This window comes from Lactuca serriola, chromosome 6 (genome assembly GCF_051521515.1).
Source record: "Lactuca serriola cultivar US96UC23 chromosome 6, Lser_US96UC23_V15, whole genome shotgun sequence".
Classification (NCBI taxonomy): Eukaryota; Viridiplantae; Streptophyta; class Magnoliopsida; order Asterales; family Asteraceae; genus Lactuca; species Lactuca serriola.
Window position 1 is genome coordinate 168,805,899 of NC_136413.1, and position 27,572 is coordinate 168,833,470.

A 27,572-nucleotide genomic window follows, 5' to 3' on the forward strand; every position below is an offset into this window, starting at 1 on the left:
TTACGGAATTTAGAAGATGGGAGACTGGATTACGCCCAGCGTACTAGACCCAGTGTCAAGTCCCATCGGCTCGAGTGCTCTACGCTAGCTAGACTGGAGTCGTAACCTGTGACGCAATTTTACGCCCCGCATAACTGAAGTATGCCCCGTGTAACGCGTACGCCCAGCGTACTCCGGTGGTACGCCCCGCGTACGCGATCCTCCAGCACTATAAATAGAGAGCATGAGCTACGGGTTTTGACACACCATCTCAAACTCCCACATACTCTTTCATACTTTCAAGCTCCAGAAGCTGTCCCGACGCCCTCGGTTTCCGCACCCGAGCCCCGACGAAAGTTCTACGCTACCGAGATCCCCGAAGAGCTCGAAGACGCAGCTTTCCGCGGTTGAAGTTCTGCTCGACTCTAGCCTCTCTCTCTTCAAACCAAACAAGTGAGTTCATACCCCTACTTTTCAAGTCTTTTCATGTTTTAGGGGGGAAATACAAGTACAATACAAGCAGAAGTATCGTTTTAATAACATAAATGTAATATCTATCTTATTGAATTATCGATATCAACATCTTTACGTATAAAGGGCTAGTATATCATCAAGTTATTTTCACTAAATGGAAACATACTTTCTGAAAAACTATAATGAGTATAGTTAGCAAGTTATTCATACATTTTTACATATACATCTTGAAAAACGAAATACTTTCAAATGAAGTAAAGTCTTTCTTATCGTAAATCTATTTATACCAAGCAATGTGAGATATTCAAACTTCAACGTACTCTTATGTATGCATTTCAAGTCCTGTATTATATACCATAATCTCTTGGAGGGAGAGCGTGATACTTGTGTATAGATCTATACGGGATTGACAATCCCACACCTAAGTTGTTAGCTACAGTTAGACCGGCAGGTCTGGGGTGACAAATGTCATAACACTACAACACCTGAAGAATGTTGTTACAGGCAGTCAGTGTCAATAGTATGGTTATAAAACTCACATGAAAGTATAAAAACAAGTTTGATTTACGAGATTCATACATGCATTCAGTATTTACATTATTTTGGAACACTAAGTTTATCTTTACTATTCAAGTACGTAAAACACTAACGCACTCCAACTCCGGGAACTTTTCAAACTATATATATATAAAATATTGGATTTTCTGAAAACCACACTCATCGATTTTCTACCAAAAGGACATATTTTTCAATACAAAACACTTATGAACTCACCAACTTAATTGTTGACACTTTTTCGAAACCACTTGTATTTCTCAGGGAATCAGTAATACAGGTAACTATCAGCTTTTGAAGAAAGAATGCTAAGGACGTTTATTATTAAACATTTATATCATCATATTGTAATATTCTTTTGCTAATATGTATAACGCAACAATATACGTTTTCATTATATATATGATGGTTGTGTTACTTTCTTTACAATATTCAATTGTTGTGATACTACGTGAAGTCATCCCCCCGAATGTTTCCGCCATTCTGGTTTGGGGGTGTGACACAAAAGCCGATGAAGACATCGAACCATTGGTGGTTATTTCGGATGAATCTACTCTCATGTTCCTATGTAGTAAGCAGATTCTGAAGAACCACCATAGGTATGAACTCGGTAGAGTTAAGCTAATTATCTCTGATCGTGTAGATTTTGGTAGGACTGGAAGCGTTTGCCGGAAGTCACCACCAAGAAGAACGGATATGCCGCCAAACAGCTGGTCATCACAATCTAATACATCTGTAAGCGAACGGTCCAAAAATTCAAAGCATCTTCTGTCACTCATAGGTGCTTCATCCCAAACAATGAATGACGCATGCTGTAATAGAGCAGCTAGAAATGTCCTTTTTTTATATCACATGATTTTTTGTTTGTTAGGTCAATTGGTATTTTTAACCTTGAATTTGCCGTTGTTCTAGAAGGAAGCAAAAGCGATGCGATCCCGGAAGCTGCAACCGCCAATACAAATTTTCCTTTAGATCTGAGATGGGAGATAATTGTAGTCCATAGGAACGTCTTTCCAGTACCTCCGTGTCCATAGACGAACATCAGTATTTGCTTTCTATTTTCAATCGAGTCTGTGACAGCGTTATAGACTGAAAGTTGATCATTATTTAGCTTTGGCAAGAGGTTCTGATATTGTCTTTTTAGGGCTTCTCTGTGATAGCTCATTTCTTCAAGAAGAAGTCGATTTTCTAACACTCCGTTCATTTGATTTGAAGGAATCGGAAGACCAAAAACAACCATTGATTTATATGGGACAGAAGAATGGATAGTGTGATCTAGATCGTTTAGTAGTTGCTGGTGGATCAAGTCTGTAAAAGAGGCGACATCCTTATCTGGCATTTCCCTTTTCATTGTGTGTAAGTAGTCGTCTTTCATTTTTTCACATGCGAATTCCCACAGGACTTGCGGGTTGCTAACTTCACAGAAAAGCAATAGCTGGCAGAAAAGTGAGCGAAGCTGTGGCGAAGTTGCCCAGACAGATGCTTCAGTGAATGCGGTGAGCCATTCGATATCGTCGCCGTATAGGTTTAGTGCGTTGCAAGCGGCTCTGAAGGTCGGGTAAATGGTACCAGAGACAGTACGTAAGTCTTCAAAAGACGTGCAACCCCTTTGGTGACAAAGCAGCATCCGTAGATAAAATAATTCGCCCGACGTAGGATGGACGAAGACAAGCCACCCTATCATCTTTGATGACTCATCAACCTGAGGGCTCCACGACTTGAATGAGTTTTCCCATTTATAAGCTTTTGGGTGTTCTAGGTAAGTAAGGTGACGGCCTGCCGGGTCTCTTGTATTGCTGCGAAACTACCCTAGAAAGCTGTGATGGTGCTATATGGATTCGACAGAACTTCAGGTGTTGTCGAGTCTTCCTTAAACAGTAGCTGTTGCATGTTTTCTTCATGTACAGAGAGAATCTGAACAGGCAGATGTCTATGGTGTATGTGAAAGTTTAAAATACGTCATGCTGCTTCGTATGGACATATGTAGCAACCATCTAGGAAATTCTTGACCTCGTCCACAGATCGAGCTTCGGGATTTTGTGGCGCGTCCCGATCACCAGAGGTTGTAACAGAGGTGGATTCATCGGTTGTTTCGGCTTTTTGGATTGCGTATCTTACACGGTCTGCTCCTTTCGAGATGTATTTGAATAGGTATTTTATCATCATATTCCATCCACAGTATTCAACATTGATGTGTGCGCGGAACCGTGACGAAAGTCTTCTATTGTAAGGCACAATGTATCCGTTGTCTATGACCTGTCTATATTGATTTATATGGTGTGCAGATGCGTTACGTTTGTAACGAACGTATCCTTCCGTGTCGAACAATGTGGCATCAAGAAAGGGTTTAGGGAAATGCTTACTGCATTTACCATCTTTCATACATGGAGCTTTTGGGTTGAGTGGTCCACACGAGCCGTGTATCATACAGTTAGTTATTGTCTCATACAGGTCCAAATCTGTGACGGGATCTGGCAGCTCCGCTGTGATATATGTATCAACGTTAGTTGCGGTTCTTATTTTGTCTGCTGCCTTTACCCAAAGTAGAGTATGGCAATGGGGAAGGCCTCTCTTTTGGAACTCAATGGTTTACAAATCTGCATTGTCAAACGGTAACGTATGAAGGATATAGGTAAATTATGAAAAAAAAAAGAAAAAAAAATTGCATGTTAAACAGATGCTGTACTTGTGTAGGGGTAAATTAAGTATCAATAAAATTTAGATGTAGAGCATAGGTATTTAGAGTAGAAAGTGAAGGTCATCGGAAGAATGTGACACAAATATGACACTAAAAAAACACACACGCACACAGAAAAAAAGGAAAAAGAAATTAAATTAAACAAAATAAAGCTTTTACATCTGGATGTTCTAAATCAGTATGGAGACTATGAAAGAGTTTTCAGGGGCCAATGGGACAGCTGCCACAGGGGTAAATCAGGAAATGATAAAAAATTGTAAGGAATAATTGATTTAAGAAAAAGGTAAATTAGGCAATAAACCAAATGAGAGAAAGAACCAAAAATCAATATCTGATGAGGGGTAAAATGAGAAAGTCTTGAAAGCCCAATTAAAAAAAGTTTGGATATGTGTACAAGGTCATGGTAAACCTTATTCTAAACATAACCATTATTATTATTGATTATGTATTTACTATGTATATAGGTAAATGGTGTAAAAGTCCATAATTTTATTAAAAAGATATCGTAGGGTTTTAAATAATTTTTTGGGGCATATTAAAAAAAATAGTAGAACAGAAAGGACAATGTAGAGAAAAGAAAGTAAGTATTACAACCTAAATTTGTGTATTTACTATGTATGGAGTTTAATGGTCGAAAGATCTATAGTTTTAATAAAATCAGTTGGTCCATACTTTTAATATAATGTTTTTGATATTTAAAAAGTTTTCATCTGATATGCAGACTCCAAAAGAGCATTCAGGGATGATAGTAAAGCGAATTGAAAAAATGGGACAGCGGAAGCAGGAGTAAATCAGGAAATGATTAATTTTTTGATGCATACCCGAAATAGCAGTAGAATAGAAAGGGCAATATAGAAAAAAAAAGTAAGTGTTATGACATGCAGCTAAAATTCTTCTCAGAGGGACATATGCGGTGGAAAAGTATATAGGCATAAAATTTGTGCGTTTACTATGTATGGAGTTTAATATTCAGAAGTTCTACACCTTGAATAAAATCAATTTGTCCATACTTTTAATAGTCTTTTAATTATGGCCTGTGGACTGCAAAAAGTTATCGATTAAATCAAAAAAGCCCAATTAAAAAAAGGTTTGGATATGTGTACAGGGTCATGGTAAATCTTATTCTAAACATAATCATCATTATTATTTATTATGTATTTACTATGTATATAGGTAAATGGTGTAAAAGTCGATAATTTTATTAAAAATATATCATAGGGTTTTAAATAATTTTTTGGGGCATATTATTATAACATAAATTTGTGTGTTTACTATGTATGGAGTTCAAGAATGTTTTTGATATTTAAAAAGTTTTGATCTCATATGGAGACTCCAAAAGAGCATTCAGGGATCATAGAAAAGCCAATTGAAAAAATGGGACAGCAGACGCAGGGGTAAATCAGGAAATGATTAATTTTTTGATGCATACCCAAAAGAGCAGTAGAATAGAAAGGACAATGTAGTGAAAAAAACTAAGTATTATGAGATGCAGTTAAAATTCTTCTAAGAGGGACATATTTGGTGGAAAAGTATATAGGTGTAAAATTTGTGCGTTTACTATGTATGGAGTTTAATATTCAGAAGGTCTACATTTTGAATAGAATCAATTTGTCCATACTTTTAATGGAATCTTTTTGAGATTGATACTTTTAATTGTGCAAAAGTTGTGGATTAAATCTAAAAACTTTTCATCTGATATGGAGACTCCAAAAGAGAATCCAAGGGTCAATGTAAACCCAATAGAAAAAATGGGATAGCAGACACAGGGGTAGATGAGGAAATAGGAGAAATTGTACAATGGGAATTCTGGGAACTAATAAAAATTCCATAGAAGAGATCATTAACTAAACTGGGAAATCAGAGGAGAATACAAAATTGTGTGGGAGAAATGATAAGTTATTTACTTGCCATAGGGGCATGTTTGGAAAAGAGGAACAACAGATTTAACAGTAAGGAAATAGCAATTTTGGAAAGTTTGAAAGAACCCAAAAAGAAAGGGGGGTAATTTGGGAAAGTTTTAAAACCTCAAGTAAATCAGTATTGTAAACATAAGAATGATTAACCTAAACTGCACAAAATAGATCATTAACCAAAGTGGAAAAGCAGGGAATGAACCATAAGTCCGTGGGACAAATTATCAGTAAAATATAACAATGACTATCATTCTTCCCGATCGTATTCCAGCCGAGATAAAAGAGAAGGCGGTAAATATTATGAACAATATTCTGAAATGTGGGAAAGTTTAAAAGGATCCAAAAACAAAGAAGGGTAATATGGGAAAGTTTTAAAACCTGAAGTAAATCAGTATGCTAAACATAAGAACGGTTAGCCAAAACTGCACAAAAGGGATTATTAACCAAAGGGGGGAATTACGGAAGAAACCATTATGTTGTCGGACAATTGATCAGTTATTTAGCTGTGATAGGCGCATGTATGGGAAATACAAATATCAGATTTAACGGTAGGAAAAAAGCAACACATAAAAGACAAAAATAGATTGATGAAGCATATAAAAGGCAAAGATAGATTCATAAAGTCTTGTACAAACTACAAATGAAATGAAGATGTACATGCATCGACAGCTCCAAACGGTTTATCCGCCTTAGGAAAGTCAATGAATTCATGGACCTTTATGTGGAAGATTCTAGCAATGATATCCGCCCGACTATGGGCATCTCTTTGGCCATGTGTTTCCATATAGCGGGTGATCTCGGGCCATTTTACATTACAAGTAAATGTAATGAAGTACTGTGGATTCCCATAGACTCTGCAAATTGAAAGTGCGTCCTGATAATGACTATACATAAACCGAGGCCCACCAGTAAACGACGCAGGTAAGAATACACGCTTCCCAACATTACGCGTCTCTCTGTCTCCTTTTGACAGAGCGTCATTCAGGCCACTAACATAATCGCTCCAAAGATTAGACTGATGTTTGCTTATGTAGTCGAGACGGCTCTCTTCAATACATGTGTACACGTCGACTAAATACTGTTGGAACAGCCGAGACGCATTAAGGATGGGAGACCAGATATGTCGTCGAGCATGGATATAATAAGCATAATACATATTAACAGTAAGTTTTTTTGCAGTAACTCCTATCCGATAACCCAACTTCAAACGGGGAGACCAACCCTCCTCACCATATGGAAACAACAGTGGGTATTGCAAAGGCATGTAACTTGGATATAGTTTACTAATCCGTTGAGGTCGACCCGAATGGGAGAAGACAACAATGTCGTATGTGGTGCAGGTTGCGTCATCACCAGTCACTATACAACCTAAAGATCCAAGCGAGGGCAACCCGTATGTACGATCAGGCACATTGTTAAATAGTCGGACTGCATAAAAGTCTAGATTACACTCATCGGCCATAATCTTAGCAGTTTTAAATGTGCGTACGTATTCGATATTAACCCCCAAAAACCCTACAAGAAACTGAACAATATGACCATCTAAATCTCTCTTCCTTGGACCATCAATCGCCCTCAATCTATTTTGAACTTCGTGTTCTGTATCAAATAGATAGAGCTGAAGAAACCTCGGACCCTTTACAGGATCCGGAGATAGCGATCCTATCCTATGAGAAATCTGCCCCGATATCTTAAAAACATAAGGACCACGATCTTCATTAACAGTCTCATCTACATTGGCCCCAAAAGAAGTCATGGAAAACATGCTATTATATGCCCTAATGTCCTTCATAAAACTTACATTCTGATAGAGGGCAACGAATCGGGGGTCAAACGCAGGAGGATATGGAAGAACGACACCCCTATCCCGACAACAATGACTATACCTCGGATGACCAGGTGTTGAAAACATAGCCACCCTTTCAACATACCAGAAATAGGCACCATAGAATTCACAAACCCAAGTGCAGTCACCAGAATCAACATATTGAGGAAGACCAGAATAGAAAGCGAGATGTCGAGACCTGCGAGACCGAGGAGCAGAGGAGGAAGAAGAAGCTGCAGCTGACCGCTTTGCCGGAACAGCCATGAGAAAACACGTGCGTAAAAGAGACAGGACAATGTAAAAAAAAATAGAAAGAGAACAGAAAGAAATTACCTGGGAAAGAAAAGAACGAAAGAGCAAAAGAGGAGTCGGTGGAGTTTCAGCGAAGAAGAAAGGGGAAGAAAGAAAAGAGCACCACGTGGAAAGTAGAACCGAGGAAAAAGACACGTATAATGTAGAAGAATGCGTCAGCAAGGAGAGGAGGAAGAAACAAAAAAAAATAATGAAATACATAAGGCGAAATACATAAGAAGAGAATTGGAAATGGGTCAAAAAACGAAAGGCAAGAACAACATAATAAAAGGGTATATTTTGACAAAAGATAAGAGAAGATACTGTAGCTAAGACTACACAATTTTAACATATATATATATATATATATATATATATATATATATATATATATATATATATATATAATATTCTTAAAATAGTTTTTAATTTTGGTTTACATATTTTACTTCTTGCTTTCGATAAATAATTTATAAGAAAGTATTAATTCTACTCATTTTATTTTGAATGACAAGTTTCTATCCATTTAATCAACTAAAGCTACAACTTACCCTACACCTCCACTCCTACAAACTACCCTTATACCTCTATTGGATATAGAAAAGATCCAGGTTTTTGGACCTTTTTTATATTCTTAAAGAACCCCTAATAATTACTTTAATTTTTTTTTTTCTAAAATAAACTAATCATTACAAAAGATGGACCTATTAATTACTCTAATTTTTTTATATTTTTAAAGGATCCACTCATCTCTCGTGATTATTTTATATTTTACTTTAAATAAAACTAATCATTACATAATAAAATTGTTCAATATAAAGATTTGTTTATAGAAAAAATATATATCATTTTTATAAAAAGGTATTAAAATAAAAATATATTTATTTTTTCAAATCTATAAAATAAAATATTTTAAATAAAAAATTTAATTATTTTTTCTATTTTTAAATAAAATGAAAGAATGAGATTTTTGATGTGTGTGTAGATTTTTATTTAAGGTTGGTGTATGCTTGTATAGATAATTGAGACAATGGTCGTTATAGATATATGTACCGTCACTACATTTTCTATTAATAATACTTAATTTTCATTTAAATATTTAATATCATTTTATTTTTATTTATTGGTTTATAAAAATATTAAAATATAGAAAATATTGAAATATATAGAAAACGTTGACATGTTTTATTATTATTTGATTATAAAAGAATAAAATATATAATAAATAAAAAGTTAATAGTAATTAAATGATAGGTACGAGTTTAAAAAAAATAGCTTTTAGTAATTACGGAAATTTATACCTAAAAAATCATTAATGAGAGGTCCGAAATTCTGGGGTCCAATTAGTAGGACCCTATAGAAATTTCTTATAGGGTATGGAGCGTTGACACTCAATAGAGTGTTGGATCCAAAAAATAATTCAAGGATTTCACAATAATAATATTACATAATAATTTAAAGTTAATAAAATCAATAGAATATGACAACTTTGTATTTTTATATACGATTATTTATTTCTCTAATGAAATTAACGAACACATCCGATTTTGCATTCAAAAATTTATAAATAACTTATATTCTAACCAAAGTTAACAACCCTAAAAATGATAGCATTAATGTTTTGTATTTTAAAATTTATAAATAACTTAGTATTTCCGACATAACAACTTTTTTTTTTTTCAGATAAAGTTGATAAGTAACAAAGATTGTTAGGATTTTTAATTGTTTGAGGTTTGAATTATTATTTGTTAAGTCATGGGTTATGATAGATTTTTTAAAGTTTCAAAAAATCATCCTTATTTATTTAATGAAAGTTTTAAACCAAAGATTTGTTTCTTTTTCTTTAATAATAATTATCCTCCTACTTGTTTACACCGGTTGTTGTCACTAATATGTGGATTATAGGGTATGTAAAGTTTGGACCAAACGTATGCAACAATAATATTTAATACACAATAACTTTTTATTTTGAATAATTGACTTTTATAGGAGAAAATTAAGGGTATGCAATTGCATATCCTTGTCATGCTATAGATCCGCCCATGTGTCCAATCTACCCAACGCTCCTCGACCCCTAGCGATGTCAAAAATAAGGTAAATCCATTATTGTTTCTTTCATTTTTAACAATTTATATGTAACTAGTTGTGAGTCCCGTATATTATACGGGTTGATTAAAACAAAATGTTAAGTATAAACGATTAAATAGAAATTTTATTTGAATTTGAAATTGAAATAAGTGAAAATTATCAGAAAAAAAAACATGCAAAAAATAAATAAATTAAAATTATGTGTTTAGTGTGTACTAAACGGATTAATTATAACAAAATGTTAAACATAAAGGTTTAAACTGTAAATTTATTTGAAACTGAATTTGAAATTTAAAATTTGAAATTAATAGTCATTATGGTAGGTTTAATTTATGGAAACTAAATTAATGATATATTGAAAATGAAAATTAAAGTAATGACAAGTGGAAAATAAATATATCTCAAATTATGACAAAATGACATGTGGCTAATTTTATGAGAGAAGGACATGTGGCAAACTCATTTTCATTTATTAGGGTAGATTAATGACATCATCGTTTAAATGATTTAATCTCTATATTATGAGGTTCAGATCGATTAATTGTGTAGAATGTTCAATTTTTCTTTTTCACATTTTTTCAGATAAAGATCATTTCAAATTGTTTAATGAACAATCGTTCATGTTAATCATTTTAGTATAATGAAATTTAGAAGATTATCAATGGAGTTTAAGCTTTCATTTTATACAAGTTGGAAGGTATAAAATACATACAACATACTTGTCTAAAACAAGTTTGTTCTTGGTATGACCAAAATGGCGAGGGGGAAGGGTTGCGCCCCCTTGCGGAGTCCTAGGTGCACCACCCTAGCGGGGCCAAAGGGATTGCCCTCAATGGGTACAAGACAGAGAAATTGGATTTTATTTAGAGAAAGTGCTATGAAAATTATGAATTCTGAAGTGTTTTAATATGATAGAAGATAACTCACGTTCCATTGAGGTTGTTTGATTCTAACAATATGTTGATAACAAAAATAAGTCACTTTTGGACATATAACTAATGATAACTTCCTATAAACTATCATACTTATCCGAATTTTGGACGTGATGAATATTTATACTCATTAACTATATACATTAGTCATATCTAAGAAGTCAAATTCTTAATTTATATAATCATTCATTTTTCATGACTTTTTTGTGCCTAGATTTGAAGTCAACATAATTTAAATTTCCTTGAAACAATGAAACTGGCACACTAGAGGTGAAATATCAAATTCAAAAAGTGATCTATATGATACTAAAAAAAATCCAAGATCCAGTGATTACAAAAAACACCACGTTTGCCATATACACCGATAGATCATTTCTTTTATCTTAAAAAAATATATTAAAAACATGTGTAAAAATAATAGATTCTAACCTCTCATCATTTTCGGTTGATACTTGATATATCGTGACCTTATGTTTTTTACTATATTCCAATCAACCCTTCTAAAAATTATTAAGCGTATGTATATTGTTAATTTGTTATCAGATGCAAAATATATAACTATGCTACTCTATTCCAATCAACCCTTTTTAAAAATTATTAAACGTAAGTATATTATTATTAGATGCAAAATATTTAACTATGTCAAGACTGTAAGTAAAAAAAGAGCAAAAATCTAGTAAAAGGGATAACAAAGTGAAAAATATATGGCTAGAGATAAGGGGTCACATGGATTTTGTTGGTGGAGGAAAGCCATGCAATCCCCACTCTAAATTGTCTATTTCTACACTCATGTCACTATCTAATCTTAAACTTTTTACTTTGAAAAATATTTGTATGAGTCGGACTATTACTAAACTTTATTAAACTAAAATAGATAAATATATATATATATATATATATATATATATATATATATATATATATATATAAATTATTCATCTATAAATATAAAGATAATTTTAACTTTGATCTTGATTTTAGAATCTTACGATTTCAAGTTCATGCAAGCAAAAACAATCTCGGTTACACTAAGATCTATTTGCAACAAGATCTATATTTAGATTTTAGAATTCTAATTAGGATCTTAACCCGATTCAATCAAACCTCTTTATTGCTTATTATATAGCCGAGTCTCAAAAACATCCATTCAACTTGAAATCGAGCATCACGTGTCATAAGAAGTCTCATTGAACATCACTATTTCATCCATTCATCTTGAATTAGGTAGACCATCGTAAGACTCACACTATTCCCTTTGAGATCTTAGTCAAGATATATACATAAGCACCGTGATCTTATTTCTTTTTCCGTTTAAGATGTTTTCTTTCTAATTTTGCGAGTCTATAAAACACAAGAGCTAAATTGTCTGTGTATACAAAGTTAAAGTTGATTCCACAATCGAAGATGTCATCAACTTCAATTTATAATGAGTATTACACAAAAAATGATATTGTGAGCAAATTTGGAGACTTCTCCTCATCACATATGATCTTATGATCACGATTTTATAAAAACTAGTAGATAACCTAGTTGGAAAATGTAAAATGTAAAATGAAATATAAGAGCATATGTTGAAAAATATGTTTATTATAATTTAAAAAAAAAAAACTATTTTTGTGAGAATTTAAAAAAAAAAAAGATTTATAAGCTAGTTGAAAATCTATCTTTGCTAGATTTTAAAAAACTAATTTATAAACTATTTTTTGACATGTCAAACATAACGACCTAAATATGTTTGAAAAATAAACTACATACCTCTTTTCTAAAGGATTAAACACCGATATCCTTTTTTGTCTTAATAAAAATATATAATGGGGGTGTTTGGCTTAGCTTTTTAGAAGCCAAAAGTTCTTTTTGGAAAAGTTGCAAAAAGTCAGGTTTTCCTAACTTTTCCAAAAAGTTGATTTTCATTCTATCCAAAATCCAAAAGTAGCTTTTAAAAGTCTTTTGCCAAACATCTTTTACCTTTGATCTTTTCCTAAAAGGACTTTTGGCCTCTCAAAATCTAAGCCAAACACCCCCAATATTTATATGTTGTCTTAGCATTCTAGAATTTTATGACAGAATTAGAACATTGACAATATAGTGATGCGTGTACGGAGGGATTGCTTTGTGTAACGCCCTGATTCTCAGGTATTGATTTTATATAAATTTTTTCTTGAATTTAAGGTCTACTCGACGAGTTGGTTGTCCTACTCGTCGTGTAGCAGCGGGTTGGTCCACGAGTTTTAGTGACCTACTCGCCGAGTCCAAGAAGAGACTCGACGAGTAGGAGCTGGAAGATGAAACCCTAAATTCCGGGGTATTGCACCCTATTTAAAGGATCATTGGCCTCCCCCAGCCTCCCCTTTACAACTCCTTGGCAGCCTTAAACCTAAATTTTGTGTGTGTTTCTTTGGTGTGTTAAAGCTTAGAAGAGGGATCTTGGTGAAGAAACACTTGGGGAAACAAGTAAATTGAAGCAAGGAACTCGTGGGAAGCAAAGATCTACTTCAGTTGACACTCTCTTGAAGGTATTAGGATGTTTCCTTGGCTCATTTCATCTTTAATCTCTTTTGGGTGGGTTTTAGGAAAGGGTTCTTGTGTTTGAGCCAAGATCTGAAGTTGCAACTTCAGATCTGGACTCCTTTTGGCCTCTAGATCCATAAAGTTATCAGCTTTGACAAGTATGAGCCTTCCCTCAAGTGTGAGACTTCTTTACAAGCTTGGTGTTGTCATTTTAAGACTTTAGAGCTTTGCATGCACGTAAAGTTTGCAACTTTACGTGATAAACATGCCTTGGGAAGTTGGATCTACAATTTGGAGCCTTATCATGGCTTAAAAAGCCTCTGTATGGATGAAGGACTGAAGGGACTCGGCGAGTCGCATGGTCGACTCGGCGAGTCCGATGAAGTTTTTCGTGGGCTCGGTGAGTCAGATGAGTGACTCGGTGAGTCGGCTAGGGTTTTCCCAACCTTTGGACATGTATGAACGCGACGAGTTGTAAGGGGAAAACTCGGCGAGTTGATCAAGGAGTTACGACCACTAACACTAGGAACTTGACAAGTCACTCAAGTGACTCGGCGAGTTGGCGAGTTATGCCAAGAACTTGGCGAGTAGCTGAGGGTACTCGACGAGTTGAGGTCAACATGGACTGTTGACCTTGATAGTTGACTTTGACTTGTCCAAGGGTTGACTATTGGAGTTCTGGGATATTTTGGGAAAATATGAGCATGGTGGGGGCATTTAGTCAAGAAGGCCATGATGTGTGTTAACTTATTATTTATGGTGTGATAGTGTGGGATTCCGGGGAGACAACAGTCTGAGATTTGCAGTGCTTCAGCACTACTTGTAAGGTGAGTTATCCTCACTATATCAATAGGGTCTAAGGCACCAAGGCCGACCCTTTACGGATTGTATTTGGTTATGGCATGATATGTTTATTGATTACATCCTAGTAGTTAGGATGGTGATATGCTTATGTGTAGTGATCTGGTTAGGTCAGTGTCCTGGTTATATGATGATGTTATGTTAGTGGCCGGTTAGGTCTGTATCCCAGTTATTAGGATGTTGCTATGATTAGTGATATGTTAGATTGGTTTGACTGTTATATGATATGAGATAGCGTATGATATTTATATGCACATGTTTGTTTGATTGGGGGTTGGGTTGAGGCGGTCCTGCTTTGTGCGGAAGACCAACATACCGGTGAGTGGTCGGGATAGGCTGTAGGCCCTGCGAGGCAGTCCAGTCATGCCGAAGGCTCGGGAGCGGCCCAGATAGGCTATAGGCCCTGCGAGGCGGTCCAGTCAGGCTGAAGACTCATTATGCATGTTGATTTGTATTGTGGATGTGATATGATTATGGTTATATGAGATTGGTACTTTGGGGGAACTCACTAAGCTTTCAGGCTTACAGTTTCAGTTTATTGTTTCAGGTACATCAGGGGATCGCGACAAGGCGAAGGCATGATCGTACAACTCCTCATGATTCGTTTATGTTTTTGGGAAAACTCTGATATTATACATTTTGAAAACAAATCTGTAATAACTATTGATTTTAAATGTTTTGAAAAGTTTTAAATTGGCTTGAATTTTATGGGTGTTACAAGTTGGGTTTTCTATGATTGTAGCAGAAACAAGAATTGATAGACAATCTAGACCTATACATTGAATATCAGTGAAAACAAACCAAGACCTATTGGTTTGAATTTTGTCAAAAAATTAGGAAATCCTCCTTCAATTGACTAAGTTTGAGTGCAACGACAACTCGATGAACAAAAGTTATTGGATTAAATTATGGAAATAACTGATTACAAATACAGCTAAAATATAGCTTGACACAAACAACGGTTGCAAAGAAAATAAACTACCCACTAACAGTAACCGACTACTAGAAGAAACTGCCTCTAGAGGCTCATTGGAAGCTAAAATAACAGCGAAAAATGTGCACTCAATAAATGGAAAATCTCGTCCTTAACCCACATAATTATTCATGCAAACCCCACGTTCTATCGATCCCAATAAATGACTTTCGTACCTAACAGTAAGTGTGCTTCGTTCGTAATCGGATGCATAAGAGCTTTTTGTCTAACAAGGTTGTTCGCATCTGATAGTATTCCGAGAATCGCATCGCAATACATTATGAGATTCACATCACCACACCTTCCGAGATTCACAACCAACCAGACCGATCTCGTGCGATTGCGACGACTTGCGATCGTTCGCATCCAATCGCAACCGTTCAACAATGCCTCTAATTTGTTGCGATTGTTCGCATCTAGTCGGAATCAAATACACCCGAATTGGAATTTGACGCTTTGCCTTTTAGACTTGTATCATCCCCTCCCCCTTTGAAAGAAATTGGCCTCAATTCAGTAAGGCCATCATCGTCAAGATAGGGTGAAAGATCTCCAACGTTGAACGCAACATGATCACCATATTCTCTGGGAAGTTCAACCTTATAAGAATTATCATTCACACATTCCACCACTTTGTAAGGACCTTCAGATCTTGGCATCAACTTGTTTTTGCGTTTGCTTGGGAATTGTTCCTTTCTCAAATGCACCTACACCAAATCACCTTTAGCAAATAGTCGAGGCTTCTTGTTTTTGCTAGACTTCTGTTTATGAGTTGCATTAACAACTCCCATGCAATCACGAACTTGTTGGTGCAAATTTAAGACTTTAGTTTTGCTTCAGCATCCTTGTGCACCAACTCTTCCTTTGGCAATGGGATTAAGTATACTGAAAGGTATGGATTAACACCATAAACAACTTCAAATGGAGAATGACCGGTAGTGAAAGTAGGATTACGATTATATGCAAATTCAGCATGTGCAAGCTTAACATCCTAATCCTTTTGTGTTTTGCTCACCAACCCTTGTAACAGTGTACCTAAGGTCCTGTTGGTAACCTTAGTTTGGCCATCGGTTTATGGGTGATGCGATGTGCTAAACAATAGTTTTGTCCCCATCTTCCTCCAAAGTGTGTTCCAGAAGTAACTCAAAAACTTAGAGTCTTGATCTGAAACGATGGTTTTTGGGATCCCATGCAATTGTACAATCTCCTTGAAGTACAAGTCAACAACATTGTTAGCATATTGTGGCAAGCAATAAAATGAGTCATTTTGGAAAACCTTTCCACCACTACCATGATAGCATTTTTACCTCTTTGAGTGTGAGGCAAGGAAACAACAAAATCCATGGACACATCTTCCTAAGGACGAACATGTATAGGCAATGGTGAGTACAACCCGGGATTGAATGAGATTTTCTCCATATGACACTTCATACACTTTCCCATAATTTTAGTTACGTCCCCTAACATCTTAAGCGAAAAGAAATGTTCCTTTAACACCTCCAAAGTCTTTGCTACTCTGAAATACCCAACTAATACTCCACCATGAGCTTCACTAACTAGTAGCTCACGGATGGCATGTCTCGGAACACAAAGGTGATTGCCTTTAAAAAGGAACCCATCTTGCAACATTTACTCACCATTAAGGCCACATGCATACTTTTCAAAAATTTCTTCAAAATCAACATCATCTCCATAGTAATCCTTCAAAGTTCCGAACCCAAACAAACGAACATCCAAGGTTTCCAACAAAGTGTAACGTCTCGATAAAACATCAGATATGACACTAATCTTGCCCTCCCTGTACTTGGAAGAAAAATGAAAGGATTGTAAGAATTTCACCCACTTTGCATGTTTCGTGCTTAACTTCTACTACCCATTGATGTATTTTAAGGATTCGTGATCTGAGTGCAATATTAAGTGATTCGCACTGATTCCATTGGTCCAATGCTCAGACAATGACATAGAATTCCTTGTCATAAGTGCAGTAGTTTAAACGAGCACTTCCCAATTTTTTAGAAAAGTAAGCGATCAGATGTTTTGCTTGAATTAAAATAGCACCATTACAAACCCGAATCGCATCGCACTCCACTTCAAATGGTTGTGAAAAATCCGAGAGAGCCAAAACGGGAGCAAGACACAACAATTCCTTGATCTTCTCAAACACATTTTGGGCATCTTCCCCATACAAAAGCTCATTTCTTCAAATAACTTGTGATATGACTCGTGATGGTACTGAAGTAACAGATGAACCTCCTGTAAAATGAAGCAAGACCATGGAACGATCTCATTTTGGAAATGTTGGTAGGAGTAGGCCAAGACCTGATTGCTTCAATCTTGGTCTGATCAACCGACACAACATATCCCAGGAATACCAACTTATCCACCATAAACGAAAACTTTTCTTGTTCCCTATAGATTTTTTGAGCTCTAAGGGTCTCAAACACTTTCTTCAAATGCAACAAATGTTCTTCATCTCCTTTGTTGTACACCAGGATATCATCCAAATAAACTACAGCAAACCTTCCAAGAAATGACTTTAGCACTTCATTCATCAACCTCATAAACGTGCTAGGAGCATTTTTGAGTCTGAAAGGAATTACGATCCACTTATACAATCCATGCTTAATCTTGAAAGTTGTCTTCCATCCATCACCTTCTCGCATTCTGATTTGATGATAACCACTTCGCAAATCATTTTTTGAGAACACTACCGATCCATGAAGTTCATCCAACATATCATCTAGCCTTGAGATTGGAAATCGGTATTTGATGGTAATGTTCTTCACAACTCTACTACCAATTTATATTTGCCACGTCCCATCCTTCTTGGGTACCAGCAAAACGGGCACAACACAGAGACTTAGGCTTTCACGAACATAACCTTTGCTCATAATTTCATCGACCTGCCTTTGTAACTCCTTGGTTTCCTCTGGAATGCAATGGTAAGCAACCTTGTTAGGCAAAGATGCTCTTGTGATAAGATTGATCTGGTGTTCAATACCACGAATTAGAGGTAAGCCTGGTGGCAATTTAGTTGGAAACACATCTCGAAATTCCCCAAGAAAATATGTGATTGGACCCTCTTTTTGCTAACCCTGTTCCACTTTCACATCATCTTTCACAACAAGCATGTGTATTGTTTCCCTTTGGTCGAATACCTGTTCCACTTCTTTCTCAGTAGCCATTATCGTGAGAATTGGCTTCTTCACCTGTTGGTTTCGTATGGACCTCACCTCAGTCACAGTCATCAGTTTCAACATGATCTTCTTCCCATTATGTATCATTTCGTACTCTTTCCTTCTCCTCCAATGTGCTACATCCATGTCGTACTGCCATGGTCGTCCCATCTGAATATGACATGCATCTATTGGAACTACATCACAAAGAACTTCGTCTTCATATGATCCTATTTTCAAACATACCTTGACTTGTTTAGACACCTTCACCTTCTTATCGTCATCAAGCCAATACAAGGCGTATGGTTTTGGATGGTTTGTTGTTGACAAACCCAATTTCGACACCATTTCACTAGACGCCACATTAGTACAACTTCCCTCATCGATTATTACACTACAGCTTTTATTTCCCACAAGATATTTCGTACGGAAGATGTGCCCGTGTTGATCGGGATCTACTTGTACAACTTGGGTTTGCAAGGTGTGAAGCACTAAAGCAGTGTCATAGGTTGGTGGTTCATATATCTCCTCTTCCTCCTCATCTTCACAAACTTCTCTAATCACAAATGTATCCCCCAAACTCTCTTCTTCCTCCAATAGCTAATCCTTGATCTCAATAGCTTCCCTTAATGTCACCACCCTCTTGTTTGGACAAATATTTTGATAATGACCAAAACCTTGACATTTGAAACAACGAACCTTAGACAAACTGGTTTCCTTGTTTGCACTGGACACCTTTAGGGTCGCAGTGGAACCACTTGCAATAGTGGGAGTAGTTTTTGCGATTGCCTTCATGCTGGTTTTGAACTTAACCCAAGGCTTGGGTTTAGCAGATTCCCTACTAGAGTTCCCTCCAAACCTTGTCTTCTCTTGGACTCCCAACGTCAAATAAAGACTACACAATGTTTCAAATCAGAGTAGGGATAGAGTTTTACTGTATTGGAGATGTTGTAATTCAGGCTTCGTAGAAATCGTGCGATCTTTTGGTCTTCTATCTCCTTTGTATCGCCCAACAACGACAATTTCTCAAACTCGTCGATGTATTCTCCCACACTTATCTTTCCTTGCTTCAATTCAACATTCCTCCTATATGTGATGATCCTATAGTTGGCTAGAATATACCTCTTCCGTAGTTAACGCTTCAAGGACTTCCAAGAAGAGATCTTATCTTTTCCTTCACGGGTTCTCTTGGCCTTCATCCCTTCAAACCAGAGTTCTTAATCTCATCTCTTGATGTTAACATTTATCTTGATCTATTAAGTATGAAACTGGATAATAAAAAAATAGGTAATTGATTTCAAAAATAAAAAATATACTAATTTGAGACTGCCTAAATTCAACCTTATGAAAATTTCTCGGTAACCAAAACTGAAATCAACAATATGCGAAATCATCAAGCATGGGGGCGTTGAGAGGGAGAAAGTGGACAACTGCATATGCCCTAATTTGTTGTTATATATATATATATATATAGACACACACAATAATTATCCTTTTTTTTTACTCGTACCGGACTTTTGAGGATATTTAATTTTTTAGGACTGACTTTGTCATCGAGCTTTAAACACGGATAAAATTTAGAAATTTCCTTAAAACTAAATGCATATTATTATCGATTTGAGGTCCAAGTATGTGGTCTACAAATCTAAAATAATTTCGTTAGATTAGTCTAGTCCTATGATAACCTATGATAAACTCATTTTTGTAATTCTTCCTTTAGCGCCTTGCTAAAGTTGTTTTTCTTAATATTATAACCGCCGTTCTAACAGAAAAGTTATTCCACATCAATGATTGGTTTAAGCCTTTAAGGTGATGGATTTTATGTTAATTTAGCAATCGTGGATTAAAGATAGACTAATTCATCGTCTTGATATAATGCGATATTTTTATTTTGATATTTTGAACGTCCAACCAGAGTTGGGACAAATAAAAAGTTATGAACGTCCAAACCAAGTTAGGACAAATAAAAAATTTCCAATTCAAATAAGGTAGTCGAAAAATGTATTTTATGTTGTCCCGCGTTGGTCCATGATGCCATCTAGGACAACCCAAACTTCAAATCCCATTGCATCCCTTAGGCTAAACGGTGTCATAAAAGGTTTACCGACGGTGTCCGATGTGACGCCCTTTCACCGCCGGTGAACACCTCGCCGTGAAGGGCATTTCACCGCCGATGGACCTTTACCGATGGGAAGAATTCGAATTTTGAGCATGTGAACGTTGCCAACGGTCGGCAACGGCTGATTTTGAATTTTTTTTTTGTTTAATCAACATATATATATACATCTCACATATTAACAACGTCTACGCACTTTTCGGCTAAGATCCGTCATTACCACCACCTTACCGGCCACAAATGAATGGTGTTCCTAGCTGTTATTCATAATTCCAAATGACCAACAATTTAATTTGGATCTCAACCTCAAACCCAACCATCTCAACCATAATTTTCATCCTAACTGCCATTCACACCTTCAACCGAACACGAATAACAACAACAACAACCTTAACAACAAAAGAAAAGGAATACTGATCCGAGAAGATGGGCACAAAAAGAAGAAGTTGAGTTAGTAAGGGCATGGGCCGACATATCTGAAGATGGTAACACAGCAAGGGTCAAAATCGTGATCAATTTTGGTTACGTATCACGGAGCGCTTTTGTAGGGGAATGGGTCGAAGTCCAGACTATCGGACCTCCGACCAATGTAACTCCAAATGGAATTTTATGAACAAAATCGTCATACATGGGAATGGAATTTACACAAACTTTGAGAAGCAATGGGCTAGCGGAGAAAATGAAACGAGTTTGTTGAAAAAAACACACGCTACGTTCCAAGATGATATGCAAAAGTCTTTTAAGTTTATTCATGTGTGAGAAGTTGTCAGAAGAAGCATTAGGTGGAGGGAACTTGCAACATATGAAGAAATTGCAAATCCATCAAAAAGAAGCGGGACATCTTCATATATAAGCTCGCAACAAGTCTCATCGGATGGTCACATAGACGTTAATCTTAACGATGATGACGACGACATTGAAGAAATACGCCCGCCTCATCGTCCAATGGGAAGGGACAAAACAAAAGCTCGAGCAAAAGGAAAAGGGAAAACAACTTCTTCAAATTCTTCAGTCGGAACCGAGTGGTCAGCGAGATCGGAAGAAATGATGACACAAATGGCCCAATTGAATTCAACTTTGGAGAGATATATGTCTGAAACCGGTCGACTCACGGAGCATACGTTATTAATTCAAGACGTGAGGCATCTCGACCCCGAAGATCAAGAAGCGACAAGAATTATGAAAACATCGATTCAAGAAAAATATATTCTGAAACGCAACTGAATATGTGATGCTTTGTTTTTTTTAATCTAGGTTTTTAAATTTTAACGTCATGTTTTATTTTAAATTTTTAGGTTTTCAATGTAATTTTAATTTTCATTTTTTTTTAGGATTTTTAAATTGTAATTTTTAAGTTTATGTTATTTTAAATTTTGGTATGGTTTTAAAAAAATTATTCTTTTTCTAAAATGAAATTAAAAAAACTCATAGGTACGACACCACACTTCGTAGGTAAAAAATATGAAAATTGTAAAAGTCTACGTGGCGCCTATGTGACGTCCTTTTACGATTGGTAAAAAGAGCATGACATCCTTTAGCCTTAAAGATACAAACTTTGAGCCAACTGTCAGATAAATAATCTTAACACTTTTTGTTCTCAAGTTTAACTTAACAAGAGAAAAGAATATAAATTGATGAAAGTGAGAAGAATGTAAAAAATATGGAGTTCTCAGGTTTCATTAAAAGCAAAATAATGGAAGAAAATGAGATCACTTTCCCTACTAAGTTTCCTTCCGAACCGGAAGGATTTGAAGAGGAAGAATAAAATTTTTGATTTTCCTTTCACTTATTTCAAATTTAGAAATACAAAAGAGAAATTTATTTGTTTTTCTTTCTCTTCTTTTCTCTCCTTACATTTTTTTCTTTGCTAAAACTTAGGAACTAGACGTAAATGACATGGTTGATGGAGTTGCGGCCGCCCCAACCTGAGATGCTACATCCTGCACCAAAAAAAAAAAAAACAAATGACTAGATTTTTCTTTATGTTCAACACTTGCGGTCAGAGAGGCCATATAACACTCTTCTTACAACGCCAACCTGAATTTTTGAATAATCAAACTTTCTTTCGAGCATAAATATAGAACATTCTCATTTCTATCCTAGAATCCAAGATTCCGTGCTTTTCTTATCCTCTTCCATCATCATTGTAGCTTAATAACACCTTCAAATCTCGAATTTTTTTATGACATGTGTGTTGTCCTAATCGTTGTTTGCTCACTCATTCTCAAACTCGAGGTATATGGTAAATTAAATGAGGTTATGCTTAGGTGATTAATTGACAGGATCACCGTAGAGGAGGTCCCTATAGATGCCGTCATTCTAGATGTAATTTTTGTCGATCAATGAATGTCAAATTGTAGATGTATATGTGAACTTGACAAGTTAGGTATATGCAATTAATATACATCAACTTAATCATTTTCAACATATTTGCAATAATGACATTTTGTTTTCTTTAATCTTTTGAGTTTCTTTTTCAAACGATTACGATGGAATTATGTAGTTATACTATATATGGAATGTTTTTAAGAACTATGGTGTAATATTTGTAAAGTAAAAGGACTAAAATGAAAATGTTGAAAGGACCAAAATGAAAATAGTATGATTGTACTTGCCAAAAAGTCCAAATATAGTATTTGTCTGGAACTCCCGCTACCTTCCATAGCCGAAGAAGAAGCAACCACCAGCCCTCTTTACAGTTATCCTCCTGACAACCGCTAGCGTCACCGTCACGCCGTTCTCCGCCACGTGTCATCTGAACTTCCACTGGCCTCAGATAACCTCATCTTCGATTCCTGTGCACATATAAGAACGCTATTATCTTCCAGCCTCTCCTTGAATTGCGTGATTTTGTCAACCGATGAAATTCAATCTTGTCTGATTTCGATACAGATTGAAGCAAACAACAATTTAGAGTTGTTAGAGATCAACTCTATCGCCGGAGAAAGATGGATCATGCCGCTGATGCCTTCCGGACCGATTTGATGACCATAACTCGGTTTGTGCTGAATGAACAGTCGAAGCATCCGGAATCACGCGGTGATTTCAGTATCCTGCTCAGTCACATTGTTCTAGGTTGCAAGTTCGTCTGCTCCGCCGTTAACAAGGTCATCTTATTTTCCCCCTGTTTAATCAGTTTTTACAAGCAGTTGACCTTCTTCTGATCATCATATATCTCTCCTTATCGCGAAATTATATGATTAATTGATTATGATTATGTATTCTTCTGATGATTAGTGAATAAACCCTAGTTAAACTTGCTATGATGAAACAATAAGTTTGGGGATTCCAAAATTTATGTGCTAATTTTGTCAGAAATTAACAGTAATTGCTAAACAAATGCCGCTAAAACAAGTTAAGCAAACTGTTCTTATGGTATAAAATTTGGATATGCAGGCAGGTTTGGCAAAACTCATTGGACTTGCTGGGGAGACGAATGTACAGGCAAGTTAACAGAAGAACACATCTCATCTTTCACCATTAACAGATGCAAACTTCTTTGCCTGTGTTCTTACAACTTTATCTGTTTGTTTTGATTAATTTCAGGGAGAAGAGCAGAAGAAATTGGATGTTCTGTCGAATGAGGTTTTTGTGAAAGCTTTGGTCAGCAGTGGTAGAACTGTGAGTATTTGTAAACATTCAAATTCAAATCTGTAGTGTTACTATTTAACCTAATGGAATCACTCTTCTTCAGTGCATACTTGTTTCTGAAGAAGATGAAGATGCAATAATTGTGGAACCATCTAAACGTGGAAGGTGAGGACAAACTCAAATCCAAATTCAAATTCTCTTAATCTTTTAATCTTTCAATCATAATCTCATTTGTTACTCTATAAGTTTATATAATTCAAGAAATTATATGCAAGTGATTCAGGTATTGTGTTGTTTTCGATCCCCTGGATGGATCTTCCAACATTGACTGTGGTGTTTCCATAGGAACTGTAAGCTACATCATCAAAACTACTTACAGTTTTTTTTTGAATTTGCTTTACATATGTATTGAAATTTCTTCAAGATAGCTTGATTTTGCAGCATGATAAGTTGAATTCCTTTCTAGATTTTTGGGATTTACATGATAAAAGATGGTGATGAGGCAACTTTAGAAGATGTATTGCAGCCTGGAAAGAATATGGTGGCTGCTGGATACTGCATGTATGGTAGCTCTTGCACGGTGAGAATAATAAATTAACCAAAATTATTATTTTTGTGGAATAAACTTGGTCTAATTCATGTTGACTTTTTTTTTTCAAATTCAACAAATATTTTGTTGTCTAAATATATACATGCATTTTCAGCTTGTGTTAAGCACTGGATCAGGTGTCAATGGATTTACTCTTGATCCATCTCTAGGGGAGTTTATACTCACCCATGCAGACATTAAGGTAAGCCTTTTTATATCACCTTTCTTGTTTTTATAAATCATGATTTTTTATAACCTATGTGAATATTCTTTTAAATTATCATTTTTCTATAAGCCCACAACAACAAAACACGTTGTATTATTGAATTGAGACCGATGTCAATGAGACAAAAACTACAACTTTTTGTCCCCAAAAGGTGGGACAAGAGTGTGCTTTGGATTGAAACTGATGTCATCAATAAGACAAAAACTATAACTGCCAAAAATCTTTTGTGTATACAAAAGACATAAATGCCCTTTCTCAACTTTATCAAATACAGCCCTATAAATTTGTACAGTCCAATCCAGAGTAATTGCCTAATAGGCTTGAAGGAAATGACATTTTTCAATTACTTCAAGAAGCAAAATCAGATAATCTCATAGTTAGTTGAATAAAATTAGGGGTAGTTTGGTAATTTTACATTTATCTCAATAATTGGTTTTTTGTAATTCTTTTTGTGTCAAATTCCTTTGTGCACAGATCCCAAAGAAAGGAAAGATTTATTCAGTCAATGAAGGAAATGCAAAGAACTGGGATGGTCCCACTGCGAAGTAAAAATATTATTTTCTACACAATTTTAATTGTTATCACATTTTTTTTAAACATTTTTTGAGTTTCAGATTTGTGGAAAAATGCAAGTACCCCACAGATGGTTCATCCGCAAAATCCTTAAGATATATCGGAAGGTATTCACATCCTTTCACTTTGAGAATACTGAGGGCATTTTCGTCTTTTACATAGACACAACATCCATAAAATAATCAATGTCCCATTTTTTTTCACTCATCCCAATGCAAAAAATCTTTAAAATATATGGGAAGGTACTTGAATGCTTTAAGCGTAAGAAGGGTATTTTTGTCTTTTTACATAGATATTATTATACATGTCAAACACAGTATAAAGCTGACATGTGTTGTATTTTTTATTCAGTATGGTTGCTGATGTTCATCGGACCTTACTTTATGGGGGTGTCTTTTTGTACCCTGCTGATAAGAAGAGCCTTAATGGGAAATTAAGGTAAACATTTTAACGATTATTTTATTTTATTTTACTTTTTTTTTTTTTAAATTACTTTACAATAAATTATTTTGGTTTCAATGTTTGAAAAAACAGGGTTCTCTATGAAGTGTTCCCGATGTCGTTCTTGATGGAACAAGCTGGTGGGCAGTCATTTACCGGAAAGGAGCGGGTAATTAATTTAATTGCACCTTTAAACATAATTAATAATTAATAATAAGTAGCATATTACTGGATATTATTCAAATAAGAAAAAAACAAATATAACCATATTTCTGGAAGACTTTTCACTAAATAACACAAAAAAGTCCCATTTTGGACAGAATAACCATCAATTACGCCTACACTGCGAAATCAATATTTATACGAAATTGTTCACCCATATTTAAGGCGTTTCTTTTCGATTTTTCTTTTCTCATTTTTATACTATTTATTTTTTGAAAATCATTATCTTTGATATAAATAAAGGTTTTCGTAATCATATGAACAATTTTCGAATTATATGAAGGAGAAATTTTGATTATATAATTCCGTTCTAGTTTTTTTAATATGGAAACCATACAAAAGCAAATTTCTTAACTAATGGTAATTTCACGTGGGTCTTCAAAATTGGTTTTTATTTGTGGAAAAACTCAGAAAAAGAAAAATAGTTATTTTTTGGTGAAATGTCTTACAAAAAGGTACGATTTTTTTTTCCTAATATAATGATTTGTCAGGCGCTTGACTTGGTACCAAAGAAGATACATGAAAGGTCTCCGATATTCTTGGGAAGCTATGATGACGTGGAAGAAATCAAGGCATTGTATGCAGCTGAAGAAAAGGCAAATTAAACTGATTAATTATCTTATCCATGTTGTTCTTTTGTTTATAAAATCATGCTACTTTTCTTCTTATTTGTAATAATAATTAAAAAAAAAAGCTACCTTTTATGTAATTGCCTTTATATGTATTACGGTTTAGACTAGGGGTGCAAACGAGCCGAGCCGAGCCCGAGCCTGGCCAGGCTCGGCTCGGGCTCGTTTAAGTTATATGAGGCTCGAGCTCGAGCTCGGCTCGATTCGAGCTTTCTTGTACTGAGCTCGGCTCGAGCTCGTAAAGAATTATCCAAGCTCAGCTCGGGCTCGGGCTCGACTCGTTTTTTATCTGACGTGCCTAAATAAGCTTAAGCTCGGCTCGAGCTCGTTAAGAAGCTCGTTTACTAATACCCTAAATCCGTAATTCCTCTAATATATTTATATTTTAATATATATAAATAATAAGAAATTATATTATGTAAAGGCTCGTTTAGGCTCGCGAGCCTAATCAAGCTTAATGACATAGGCTCGAGCTCGAGCTCGTTTAATAAACGAGCTTAATTTTAAGCTCGAGCTCGGCTCGGGCTCGTTTAAAACCGATTTCGAGTCGAGCTTTTAACGATCCGATCCCGAGTAGCTCGCGAGTAGCTTGACTCGTTTGCACCCCTAGTTTAGACAATCTTCTAAATAACATGAGGCAGCGTGATGGCAAATTGGCAATATCAAACTTCAATTTTTATAAGTTACCAAAAATTTATATATATATATATATATATATATATATATATATATATATATATATATATATATATATATATATATATATATATATATTCTAAATGTTTTTTATGCGAAAAAATAATGTGTAAGAAGAATGGAAGATCTGTTCTTTCCAACAAAAGGTTAATCAGGGGCAACCTAAAAATTTTCTGAAGTGGGCGTAAAACTTTCTTTTATAACTTATTATGGGGGCAA

General features: G+C 35.3%; 3 protein-coding genes across 3 annotated transcripts; 1 reads left to right on the forward strand and 2 right to left on the reverse strand.

Annotated features, from left to right (window-relative positions):
• Positions 1-1,834: 1,834 nt before the first annotated feature.
• On the reverse strand, positions 1,835-2,692 carry LOC145060392 (uncharacterized). The gene has a single exon (XM_079008071.1). The coding sequence runs from the start codon at positions 2,690-2,692 to the stop codon at positions 1,835-1,837; it is 858 nt and encodes a 285-aa protein (XP_078864197.1).
• Positions 2,693-6,253: 3,561 nt separating this feature from the next.
• Positions 6,254-7,708, reverse strand: LOC145060393 (uncharacterized). The gene has a single exon (XM_079008072.1). The coding sequence runs from the start codon at positions 7,706-7,708 to the stop codon at positions 6,254-6,256; it is 1,455 nt and encodes a 484-aa protein (XP_078864198.1).
• A 15,339-nt stretch (positions 7,709-23,047) lies between these two features.
• On the forward strand, positions 23,048-26,737 carry FBP (Inositol monophosphatase family protein). The gene is made up of 12 exons (XM_079005159.1): positions 23,048-23,493; positions 23,783-23,834; positions 23,937-24,007; positions 24,081-24,142; positions 24,261-24,327; positions 24,444-24,557; positions 24,682-24,768; positions 25,267-25,337; positions 25,407-25,472; positions 25,717-25,803; positions 25,900-25,975; positions 26,520-26,737. The coding sequence occupies exons 1-12, from the start codon at positions 23,335-23,337 to the stop codon at positions 26,631-26,633; spliced, it is 1,026 nt and encodes a 341-aa protein (XP_078861285.1). The 5' UTR covers positions 23,048-23,334; the 3' UTR covers positions 26,634-26,737.
• Positions 26,738-27,572: the final 835 nt, after the last annotated feature.

Coding starts and splice junctions, on each gene's coding strand:
- LOC145060392 (XM_079008071.1), bottom strand. CDS start 2,692: ATGATAGGGTGGCTTGTCTTCGTCCATCCTACGTCGGGCGAATTATTT.
- FBP (XM_079005159.1), top strand. CDS start 23,335: ATGGATCATGCCGCTGATGCCTTCCGGACCGATTTGATGACCATAACT. Junction 24,008..24,080: donor TGGTCAGCAGTGGTAGAACT/GTGAGTATTTGT, acceptor ACTCTTCTTCAG/TGCATACTTGTTTCTGAAGA. Junction 25,804..25,899: donor AGCCTTAATGGGAAATTAAG/GTAAACATTTTA, acceptor TTGAAAAAACAG/GGTTCTCTATGAAGTGTTCC.
- LOC145060393 (XM_079008072.1), bottom strand. CDS start 7,708: ATGGCTGTTCCGGCAAAGCGGTCAGCTGCAGCTTCTTCTTCCTCCTCT.